This window comes from Larus michahellis, chromosome 2 (assembly GCF_964199755.1).
Source record: "Larus michahellis chromosome 2, bLarMic1.1, whole genome shotgun sequence".
Classification (NCBI taxonomy): domain Eukaryota; kingdom Metazoa; phylum Chordata; class Aves; order Charadriiformes; family Laridae; genus Larus; species Larus michahellis.
The window spans coordinates 52,154,108-52,166,842 of NC_133897.1; the positions used below are offsets into that span (position 1 = coordinate 52,154,108).

Here is a 12,735-nt window from a genome sequence, read left to right on the forward strand (position 1 = left end):
AAAAAGGAATAGCAAATCGGTAAAACGGTAAAATAAATTAGTGGAAACTATTGCTATAGGTAGACCAGCATTTTTCAGCAGAAGACTGGGGGGTTTTTTAAAGGTCTAAGGGAGTTGTACTGAGCTTTAATTTCTCACAAGATTAATAGTGGAAAATAATGATGCACACTTCATAGATGGACAGACACGAGATACAATCAAGGATAATTAATCTTACATTCACAATCACATTCACTGCAGTTTTTTCATGAGAAGAATAATTCTCATTCTCATTCTTCTGAAAAGAAGCAGAACTCAGGCCCTATTGTTGTTATTATTGAAGACTCTCAGCAGGTAGATACCAGTGTAGTTTCCTTCACCTCAGCAGGGCTGCCTGGATTTACATTACTCTGAAATCCAGCTTTTTAGTCTCCAAATTTCGTTGTGCCACTTCCACCACAGCAAAGATTAGTAAATAACTAAACCAGGACTTACCAAAGGGAAATCACTGTTCCATTTAGAAGCTGAAATGGAAAGAGATATTCAAACAGGGCAGCAAAATGGGGGATTCCCAGAAGGGACCTCAGAGATAACAGTCCAAATTCTTTCTATGTCAAGAGGCAAGAGATAACCACATGTGCCTCATCCTAATGAGGACAAGGTATGGAGATGACCTGCTGCTTAGCAACCAGATGCCTGAGGTGAAACCCAAAGTACAAAACAAGATGTTGTAAACACATACCTGTCTTGAAACTGAAAGTACAGGGGCATTTTAAACAAATTGAAGGACTATTCCTAACCATCTCTTGCTTTCTTCGTGGGCTTTCCTGTTGGTTTCTGGAGGAAAGACTGGAGACAATTCAATTGCCAGACCATGAAAGAGAGACAGGAGCCACACAGAGGTTTGCAGCTGCTTATTCCACCAGCCACCTTTCATAACCTCCATTCTAAAAGCTCTCCTGCAGCTGGTGCCACCCATGTTGGAACAGCTGTTTAGAGGCAGGGAGAATATAATCCTGGATATAAATCTGAGATTTCTAGTCTTTCCCTGTGCTCCTGAGAGGAGCAGCTCTTCTTTTGCTAGGTGACGCAGGAGAGGAGATCAATGGGACAAAACATTTTCCAACCCTGATATAAAACAAGCAATAGGCTTTGGACATGGCTGAAATGTTGCTTAGTTAGGTTTCGAATGTGTTTTGATTTATGCACATGTTCACAAAGGAGGAAGATTTGACGGTTGTTAAGCTCAACACAACGAACCCAGCAGATCTTACTTTGGGACAGTTAATCTGATTTTCATGAATCAGATGATAAACTTTGGAAACCTACAGTAAAGTGTTTCTGAAAGATCTTGTGAGTTGTTAGCTTGAAATGCTGCAAATTTGAGAAAGATTCACTGTTTTTCCTCTATGCTAGAAGCAGGCTGCACACTAACCATGGCTGAGTGATATTGCGTGCATTTTCCCCAAACTAAACTTGAATCAAACTCATTAGGAAGTTTGAAGAAATACTAATAGAGACTAGATCTCTCAGGAAGAGAAATATAATATGCACTCTTTTCTTTCTGGATTACTCTTTCTAATATAGCTTGACTAAAAGAAAAGAGAGGAATACACTGTTCACAAACACAACAGCAAAAATTCTGTCAGATAGAAAATTTGGGAGTTTTGGCTAAATAAGTGATTTATAAAAGAGGAGGGGATTTTACTTAGTTTTTGATTAAAATGCCTTAAAGTTTTGTGGATCTGACATGCATAGAAGTATCATTATATTTATTTTGCACGTTTCCTCCTTTTTACAAGCTGTTTTAAACTATTTAAATGACAGTGAGTCTTTTGAAGTTAATATAAAATATATTTGGTAGGGAAGGTAATATGAGCTTAGGGTAAGTCACAATTGCAGAATATCTAATACAGAGTTTACTCTTATGCTTTAAGACTAAGTAGACAGTTCTGGACATAACTGGATTTCCCTGAAATTTGATGGCAATTGTTATATTTAATAAATTGTTTGTGTTTCCTCAAATCTACCTCTCCCTGGACTGCATTACTTTGTCCTGTCACATCTTATGCTCATTTTGAAGGTAGATAAAGGAATTTGGAGGACAAGGGAGACTTTTTCGTATTTTCAGGTCTTGAAACTTTCAGTACTTATTTCACATTTGTCTCACATATTTGCTAATCCTGGTTCCTTGCAATATTAGAAGAAGATGTACCCAAAACTAGGATAATTTCAAACCAACTGCAGGAGCAATTGTTGAGAGCTAGATGAATTGTCCAGCTCGGTTTAAACCAAACCAGAAAGTCTTACAGAATGAACAGGTCTGGTAAGCAAACCCACTGTTTGGCTACACATACAGACTGTACCTCTTCATAATTTAGAGGTCTGCCAATTAGAGATGCAAACGCACAGCTGCCAAGGATGTTGTACATCAGGAGAAGGCTGAGAACATGTGATTCACAGTGACATTTGTGAGAGCAGTGACAACTGAGCATCCCTTCAGATTTCATGCTTTCAAACCCTGAGGCTCTTTCAGGGACTTTTGCTGTTACACACTGACACGCCAATCAGAGCACTTTATTGTACTTAGGACCGTACGTGTGAAAAAAAATCACAGAAAGAGCCCTGCCTGAAAAGGTTTATATCCTAAATAGGTTTGAGGATCTGTGAGTGGGTTTCAAAAACAGTATAGGGCAGGGAGGAGAATCTGAGGATGACAATCAGAGCATCAAGAGCCAACCAGAGTAGTTGCAGATACCCAATAAATCACTAACAATGTCATTGTTAGGTGTTATGGAAAATGTCTCCCCTTTGACTAGTCCAATACAGTATTCAAGCAATCAGTTTCATTTATTTATTTTTTTACAACAATAACAAACGTATTTGTTCTAATGTCAGCTATGCAATCTGTTTAGGAAAATACACAAATATAATACGTAGCAGATTCTGCAATAACGAACACTCCCTCTTTGTAGCGGATTAAAAGGATACAGCTTCCAAGAAAGCTGGCTAGGGCAGACACAAATGCATGATAGGGCCAGATTCTCAGACTGTATAAATCAGCTACAATTGAAGTCAGTTTAGGTAATTAAATTTGTACCAGTAGAGTATTTGTACTATTTATTATTTAGGAAGAAGGGGGTAGAAAAGGAATCAGCTTTGCTCACAAGTTTTATAACGGATGCTTTGCCAATAAGCAACACCAACCCCTTAAGTGTTTGAAAAAGCCTTTTATCTTGTTAATTCTATAAGACATGGTACTTCTCTCATCAGCAGGCAAACACACATATTATTTATGAAATTGCATACTGGCTTTGGGCATGTCATAATCTTATTTTTGCTCATTAAAACGCCAAGGCAGTGCATTTTCAAATTAAATCCAGAAAAAAACCCACCCTTTTCTGTGCTCAAAAATCACTTACTTTTGTATCCTCAATTTTAAGAAGAAAGTCATTAGCCTTCATGCTCACAAAAAGTAAGCACTTCTGTTTGAGCTTGTTCCTTGTTTGCTTTTAATCAGCATAGCTAACTGAAGCCCAGCAATGCTGCCAGGCTAGCTTACACCCTGGTAACATCCAGTCCTTCAACAAATCTAGTTAACATTTGAAGTATGTTCTGAGGGTTGCTAATACAAATTGAATGCTCCTTGACCCAGAAAATGGACTGTACTCAGTAGAATAGATGCCATTCATCAAGACTTTGGTTCTTTCCCTTATTTGAAAGGCTTTTGGTCTGAGTCCCTTTTGGTAGTATCCCATGTACCTGACGCTCTCTAGTGAATCTACACAACATCATCTGGGCCCTGTATGTTTAAGTCCTTCTTTTACAGTGATGCGAGAGTTAAATAATTTGGAAACTTGCTGTAGGAAGCTGAAAGGAAGAAGAAAGGGTTCCTTACAGAAGGTGGATGTTTATTTCACAGCAGAGTGAAATCTGCTGACAGAGCGTTTTTAGTCTGCATAGCTAAACAAAATAGCTACATTTTATAAGAATTGCAGGAATCAAATGGGCTTGATGGCTGATTACAACTCTGTTAATACCCTGTATTACTCGTAATCCATCTAATGATATTGTTAACAGTAGTGTAAAGAAAGGAATAGAGAAGAGCAAGAGATATCTTTTTTTATTGCTAGCACGGTAGCAATACAGCAGACAGCTGATGTCTGAAAATGAGGGCTTGGTTATATGGTCTGTTAGTAAAGTACAGTTGATAAGCCCGGTTCATTTCTCCTGGAAGATAGTTAAGAGTGGAAACGTATAAAAATAATCTCACTGTTGGCCCCATGCTGCGCAGGAGCCCCCGCTGCTGGCACGGATGGTTAGCAGTGGCTGAGGAGGGAACAAGATCAAGCATGTTGGGAAATAAGCTGATGTGGGCAGACTCCATGAGGGTTGCTCTGAATGCCAAAGCTGGTGGACCAAGCAAACTAATATAATGTAATGTAATACAATATAACATAATAAACAGTTTTTCCTTCTAGTAATGCACCTAATGCACACCAGGACTAATGGACTGGTCTGGTTCAGAGTACTCTGTGCCCTGGGATGCATACAGTGTGTACGCTGGGTCCTCAACAGCCCCTGCTTCATTCTCCACATCTGCTCCTACTAAGCCATGCTGACTGCTAACGTAGACAAGCTGGAGAGGCAAGGGAAAAAGAGCTTCTAGATATCAAGGAGCATTTAGGAGCCTGAATAAATTATTCTTTGCAGGGTGGACGATTATCTTCTGTAGTTGCAAAGCTAGGGATTATAAAACAGCTCAAATCCTTGACACCTTCCCAACTTCCATGGGAAGTTCTTAAACCAAAATTGTAGAACAGAGTTGTGTGATTCCAATGCTTAAGTCAAATAAAGCCTTAGTGAGGGCAGGTGCAATTCTCGTTCACATCAAAAGCAGCGGCCCCTAGTTAACACTAAGAATGACTCTCAATAGCTGTCCTTTTGCTGCCTCTTTTTTTTCTGGTTATAGCAACTAAAGAGTTGTAGTATAGGGGAATTAGGAACAGAGGAGGTGGTGATAAGCAATGGTTCATCAGAGCTTTGGGATCCCTTGCAGCTTGAACATTCAGTAACTCTGAGGAAGATGGAGATTGTGCTAGATGATAATGAAAAAAAAAGGTTAATCATGCTCTGAGGTTTAGCTATTGCACTTATCTCTACCTTGCCTGCGGCTTAGTATGTGCAGTCACTGAAAGTCCATGTGACTGATAAAGTGCTTTTAACTAGAGAATAACTTTTTTCCCTGACTCTAATTTCAAACCACAGGAACATCCTGGATTTGATATCAAGGGTTCATGTTTCTGAAGTGCCAATGTTGCAAAGTCTCATGATGCTATCATGAGTCTAGAAAAACTCTTGTGCTTGTGGGAATTTAATTTTTATTTAAATGAAAGCTAATTTGTAACTGTCCTTGCAGAGGAGAAAATGTGAAAGGCTTAGGAAATTTATCTCAAATATGTTTCTTAAAGCCTTTTTGTGCTTGGTTTAGGGTTTTCTTTCAGTCCCAATACATGATTTTTCACTGAAGTGTTGAAGTATCGAGTGCAGAACAGCCCTAGTCACAGGTTTTTCCAAAGGTTGGTAGCGTTTCTTCCTAAGATTTAACTTTGGACTCATTAACTCTGCAGAAATAAATTATGAATAGTAAAATTTGCATACTTTCCTCTCTATTGATAGAGCAGATTCCTGCCTCAGGTGAATGCTATAGCCACTCTATTAGAAGCCAGTGGCATCACAAGTGCATTAAATCAGTTTACGGCAGATCAAAATCAGACACATATTACCTGCCTGTACTTAATCACATTTGAAATCTTCCAATAAAAGAACACAGCAAACTTCAAAATGAGGAGAAGCTGGTATTTAAGTAAGGGATGTGACACTCACTTGACCGCAGCATAATAATCACTTAAGCTTTTATGGTTTTACTATTTGTACAACAACTTGCCGTTTCTTGGGCCAACTTTTCCTGAATAAACAATCACATACCAGTACACTATTTCAAATTCTCTCGAGGGCCTAGTATGAGAAAGGAAAGTTGGATCACATTTTAAAACCTGATGCCAATCTTCTATTGCCCTGTGTACTCGCACTTATGCAAGATGCATGTAAAACACTCTGATCTGAGAAGTACTTTTAAAAAGTACTGTGCAAAGTGTGTGCAAGATGTTCTGCATTTTTGCGTAGTCACTTCTGTACACAATTTGGGATATAGTAGCTGCAGACTTTCGTTGGTGTTTTAGGTATGCAATGCAAGCCAAAGCCGGTAGGTGTCTTCCAGCCTGAATGCAAATGAGTACGAAATATGCATTTGGGTAACAAGGATGCCCCCATTGTCTGGAAATTATTTAACCACATTAACACAGGACAGTTCTCAGGGAATCTCAGAGAGGACTACTAGCTTGTGCAGAGATGCCTACCAAATCTGTGAATGTAACCTAGTTAACTCATTCTTGAATTTCTGTCCTGCCCTGAACATTGTGGCTGGAGATGCATGGAGTCCACATGGTTGCATGCTCACCTTAGTGTGTATGCATACGTTTGGACGTACATAGCCTGAATGCTGGACTACCTTCTTTGGAAACCTGTTGACTTTTCTGCCTGGGGAAGGAAAGGCTGCTGGTACATCCCTTGACTGGCAAATGATTGTGCACAGGAGAGCAGGACGAGGATAGTAAATGCAGACGTCCTTAAAATATACTGCACGCATTGTCCAAACTAGTAGGACAGTTGTTTCATGATAAAACAAATACTGTTTTGCTCAGCTTAGTCTCCTTTCTGTGGCAGAAGCAGCATTTTGAAATTTAATTAACTTCATGTGGCACTGTAGAAATGGATGGCAAATCAATAATGAATGCCATTTCAGTCACCTTGTGGTGTTGTAATTCTCTGTGTTTTGCTACACTAATTAGGTCTCACTTCAGTGAGAAGTATTTCAAGAGCAGGGGAGTGTGAATTATTGCAGAGTTCCTCACTGTCACTGGGGAGATGAAGTAATCCCCGTACTGAGTAACCTCAGTGATTTCAGGAGCCGGTGACTTAACATTCGAGCAGAAGAAGGAAGACCTTACGTTGCGTTGGTGCTGTTGTACAGTGAGTTTTGGGCTCAGCTAGTCCAAGACATAGGCTTCAGCTGAAACAGCTTCAGAAACCAGAAACTGCTCTTACATAGTTGGCATCTAGTGCCTTAATTGCTCTTATTTACACATTTCCTCAGAGATTGAGAGTTTCTTGCAAACAGGTATTTCCTTCCTTTGGATCCAGGGCTCCTCCTGTGAACCCAAAGAGAGACATGGGTGAGAGTGGTGCATGTGGGATGGGCCCCTGGCTCTTCTCCCTCCCTGCTCCCAAAGCCGCTGCAGAGAAACAGCTCAGGAAGCAGAATGCAGTTTGCTCCCATGTAGCAAACCCGAATGCTGTTTACTGGAGGCAGGGGCAGCTCTTTACTTGTTTATTGGACTCAGGGAGCTTGTTGTGAAACGTGGGGAAGAGAGCTGGAGTGTCTCCCTTCTCCAAGAACAAGCTGCCTGGTCTGAAGGTAGAAGAGAGGCTTCCCCCCGGGACGCCTTGAGGCTTCTCTCCAACAGCGTGCTTTCAGCTGCATCATAAAGTAAGTGGATGGATCCGGAATAGAAGCTGGGGAGAACGAGTGCTCTGGGGCCACTAAGTCAGTATGACAGACCAGTGCCATGCTTTTTTGGGAAAGTATGTGGACTCCTTCCCTTTATATTAGTGTGAATTATGATTCCCGATCATCATTACTTCTAACATAAACAGTTTCTAATGTAAACCGTTCCTGCTGGTAACCACAGGCAGCCTGAGCGGCATGGAAAATTTCAATTGTTACATCACATTCATCCAGAGAATTGCAGCAGTGATTGATTGAAATGATTTTGCAGTGGTTGGAATAATGCTGAGTGAAAGGTGAGATGGAGGTATTACACTTCAGAGACAGCGAACATGAAGCGGACACAGAGCTGGCTTTCCTTTTACCCAGACTCTACTTGTGGGCTGCTGGAATTGACAAGCTCGCAAATTTGTGTAGTTGATACCCTGATAGCTTCTGCGCCTCACCTAGCGCCCTTCTCAGCTTTATATAAAATACGGTGGGTAAGGATGAGAGGAGCTCTCATAAGGTACCAGACAGTTTATAGGTAAAGGGTTTGAGTTAACAAATTTAAGTTAATAATGCCTTATTGTGGTGCTTAATAGTCTGACAATCAATACACCATACAATATACAAGAATATACGTGAATGTGTGTTAACTAGTATTAATTAATGCAATAACTATCAATTGGCTAGTTAATTATACTGTTACTGCTCCTTAGCCTTAGTTCCTTTAGAAAAAAACAACAAGAATTTCTCAGTCAAAACCGCATATAATCTCTGTTTCTGCCAGATTAAAGAAATTTAAATATATCAAATGTATTTACTGAATTCACTCCTGTTGTACTGCCATTTAACAGCTGTTCCGGAAATGGCTTTATGGGCTCCTAAGGACCATGCAAGGATGAATAATAATAATTTTACAAGTTTTCTCATGCTTGAATACAAAGGATATATTCTCCAATGCGTACAACTCTCTTTGTTGTCATACCTGAAAGAAAAGACCAATAGAAGCATTCATTAGGGCTATTAGGGTTTATTGTCTGTCAGAAAGCATATGTGGAGTACTTTATTTTCTGATTGGGATCTGTTTTGTTTGCTCTGAAGTTGCTGGTTCAATTCTAAAGTAAATTTTATTGTTCAGGTGGTTCAAGGTCTGCCAGTGGCTCCAAGGTTCCACAGCACACCCCAAAACCAGGAGCCTTGCCTTGCTGTTGAAGAGGAAAAAGGCAGTAATTGTAACTGGCTTATTTATTGCAGCTGCAGAAACTGAAACGATCACTCTCCTTCAAGACCAAAAGCTTGCGGAGTAAAAGTGCAGACAATTTCTTCCAGAGGACTAATAGTGATGTGAAACTGCAAGTAGACTTGATGCCTGAGGTGAGCACGAGCACCGGGCAGCTCCCCAGCTCAGAGAGCCAGGCGTCCTCCCCCACCAGAGCCCAGCAGCTGCCAGAAAACAACAAGGCTCACATCTTCCAGGAGCACATCTTCAAAAAACCCACCTTCTGCGATGTCTGCAACCACATGATTGTTGGTAAGAAACGATTTTTTAAATCTGTGTGGGCGTCCACGCTAGAACGTGCAGGATGACCTTTCCATAACTTGTGTCAGACCAGATGTCTGCTTGAGAATATTCATGCCAAAAGGATCTGGACTTGTGTCACATCTGCCACAGGCTAATACAGGTTCTATAGCTGTTGACAGATTTCTTGCCTTGTAGACACCTACTGTTATCACAAATCACAGGCGAGGGTTTCGGCTACAGTTAAATTCCTCTCTCATTCAGGTTATACTGAGCACCAAGTACAAACTCTGTTGTATGTTACACTAGAAACAGCAGAAATCTGTCTTGCAAATTTGTGTCTGCTCTCCTTACTCTTCTACAGCAGTAATTCTAACTCTCTTGCACCTTGTGCCCACACCCTGCAATGCTCCCAGCTCCCATTCACTGTGGCGGCCATGCCTTCCTCCTCCAGCTGCCTCACATCTCTCCTAAGTGACAATTGGGCAGGAAGTAGCATCTACTGGGTGGTAGGCTCCGGGCTGCTTGTGTGTGCGTGTTGGCTGTCTAGTTCACGTGTTTTGGGAGACCAGGTCAACAGAACAAATAACAGCTGAATTCACACTGCAGACTTTCTTGGGATTCTCTACCTGAACTCTGCTGCTCACAAAACCTGACACAAACTTTATAGCTTTGAAGGATTGCCCTGTCTTCTCTCTCAAACTGTCCATGAGCATATAAATTACTGCCAGGGACTGACAGACAGACAGACGTAGAGGACAAGCCTAATCATTTATTATTCTCTTCAGTGTGCAGAGAACAACTCCATACTGAGCCCTGCTTGTCAGGTAATTTTCAGTGCGCAGGGGAAGGCCTAAAAAGCCTTCATGATGCGGATTATCTATGGGACTGTGCAATGTGAGGGCGGGAAGGAAGCAGTGTCAGGTGGCTGGAGGTGTAGAACACGCATGGTCGCCACTGTGGGAAGCTGCAGGAGTTGCTGTTCAGAAATCTGGTCCTAGAAATTCACGTTGTTGTGGCTAGCTTGTTACGCACGTGATTTGGTCTTCTTGCTGCTTATCATCTGGTCTTCCCAGCACAGTAGGTTAGGAATAAATTCAATGATAGTGTACCGGTATGAAAGCGAGTGACATAATTTCCAGGTTTTTGAGCAGGACAAGGAGTAAAACACTGGTTTAGCTTCATGTAGAAGTAGTGCAGGTCTTTAGGTACCACCTATTGTCTGTAATTTCATCTAGCTTACTGTAAGAAATTCAAGTCCCTTGGCATGAATTCAGTGCCTTTCGGATAACAGTATGGTAAGTTCTTGAAGGATGCTGATAAGATTACTCAACCTTTTTCAAAAAATGGTACCTCCTTTTCCACATGGGGGTGCTCAGTGTCCCCCACTTGGGTGCGGAACTCATGTTCTTTGGAAAAGGTAGCTGTCTGCAGAACGTTAAACCTGATGCAAGACAATCCTGCTTCCATAAATTAAAGAATTAAATATGAGGCCTGATTTCATCCTCTCTGCACCACAGCTCTACTGAATCCAGGGAAACAGAGGAGTTTTGATGCCAGATTTTTGGTGGTGTTTTCCAGTCTTTTAAGGTTTTTTCTACTTTAAGTGATATAACAAGTCAAAGGGAGAAGGAGCAAAGCATCAGCATCAGGGAAGTTCATAGGTCAGAGATTGAAAGGAAGTCTGGAAGATAGGCAGTCAGCTGAAATAACTTTACGTGTGGAAGCAGGCCCAGAACTTGTCTCCTTCTGTACTGTGGATGGACGTTCTATCAAAGCTTAGTTTCGCAAATATATACTGCAAATGTAAGTCCTTTGCATTTCTGGCAGCTTCTCATGAAGTTGTATGGAGATTAGTATCATCACAAATCTGCAGAACTCAGCAATACTTGTTTCAAAACACTGCTGCTCAAGATGGATTATTACTGGCAGCAAAATTCGCAGGGAGTAACTCCAGTTCATAAACACCCGTGCCCTTCTCCTTTGCTGGGCAATCTGTGTCCTGCCTGGGATAAGAAAGTCCTGAAGCATGGCTATAAGCTTCAAAACATCAGCTGCCTTCTGAAACTTTTCTGTTCTTTTCTATCCTCTGAGGGTTTCGCTTTTCTGTTCTGTATTTTAGCCACTTCATTAGAGAAAGAAGCCTTTCATAATTGCTGAAGAAGCTAATCTGACCTATTTTGTCTGGCGGCAGGCTGAGTCAGGTGAATTGCTCTGACCTCCTCCAGCTCATCTTTGCTTGGAGGTATGACAGAAAAGATGTTAAGAGTTTTGCCTTATAATGCCTTAGTGTCTAGATGTCCTGATTCTCATAGACAGACATCTACTCTATTCTTGTAATCCTCTCTCTTTGATCCTTACTGCAGTCATGCCTAGTTTCGCTGTATTGTATTTTAAGCAGCATAGGAGAACTGGATGTTACTGTTTGCAGCTCAATTAATCCATATAAGTTGTGTAACTATTGGTCATGGGGATGGTGAAGAAAAACAGGCAGCTTTTCAGGAAATTGTGTCAAGCATGCTCCCAAAGGCAGACTGAAAAAAAATCGCTTCTGTACAGGGACTCTAAATTTACACTTGCAACATGGAGCCTATTTGTTCTCTCTATTTGCATTTTTCACGGGTAGTGACATTTGCGAGTAATGAGTCTATGGCTTTAAATTCCTTATTGATGAGAGTAAAGGCAAAGACAGATACATGTTTTGAAGACTGGGGGAAAGAGTCCAGGAAAATCCCGGCTTGACTTTAGATGGTTTCAATTTTGCCACCAAGAATCATTCCAGGTTCACCTTAAATGGCTCTCTGATCTATGAACTAAGCAGCTCTGTTTGGTACAGGGCAGCGTGATGAACTGTGCATTGCACGGATGTGCAGTACGCGCTTCAGTCTCACTCGGGTGGCAGAATCCGTCTGTAGCTTCAGAGCGAGCAGGACACTCGAAGCAGAGGCAGCAGGCTCCCCGTGCTGCTCTTTTCACAGCAAAATTAAAGCAAAGGAACGTGAAACGTTATCTTCCTACAAAAAATATGTGCATCATCTCTCTTTGATTGTTAGGCACTATGAGCCAAATGTTGCCTTTGGGATGCACCACGTGTGCCTGTTTGTTCATTTGACGGAAGTACAGTCATAAGATAAAGGCCAAATACAAGTAATTGGTTTCAGCATTCAGAGGAAGATGTTTACTAGGATCAGTATAATGCAAACTTAATCATTCAGATCCTTTCCATGTATCCCAGAGTGCAATGCAACATATTCAAAAGAAACTCTGTTTATTGGTTTGAGTTCAAAAAAGAAAAAACAGTATTAATAGTGTGCTTCATACCTCACAATAAAGACAGGAGTCAAAGTGTTCCTACTAACTGGACTGGACTGTGGCTGTAGTTGCACCTCAGTAAACAGAAGGAGAATTTGATATAGAAGCGGTAGTTTTCTGCTAAATGAAATAAGGGAGAAAATTTCAGATTCAAGGGAGCTCTGAGGAGTGCAGGGATGATCCATTTTACACTAATGGGGCCTTCTTACAGCATCAAATACTCCAATACAATCGTCAGTTATAATACTGAAGTCAAAAGTAATAATTCATGTAATTTCAGAGCAAATCAATAGTGTGTTGGAGCAGACTCTGC

At 41.0% G+C, this 12,735-nt stretch overlaps 1 protein-coding gene across 1 annotated transcript in view; it reads left to right on the forward strand.

Moving 5' to 3' along the window:
- The window catches only part of STAC (SH3 and cysteine rich domain), a 75,197-nt gene that overhangs the window by 15,278 nt on the left and 47,184 nt on the right, over positions 1-12,735 (forward strand). Inside the window, exon 2 of the mRNA XM_074575402.1 lies at positions 8,846-9,122. Coding sequence (XP_074431503.1) covers positions 8,846-9,122 — 277 coding nt within the window. The remainder of the gene's footprint in view (positions 1-8,845; positions 9,123-12,735) is intronic.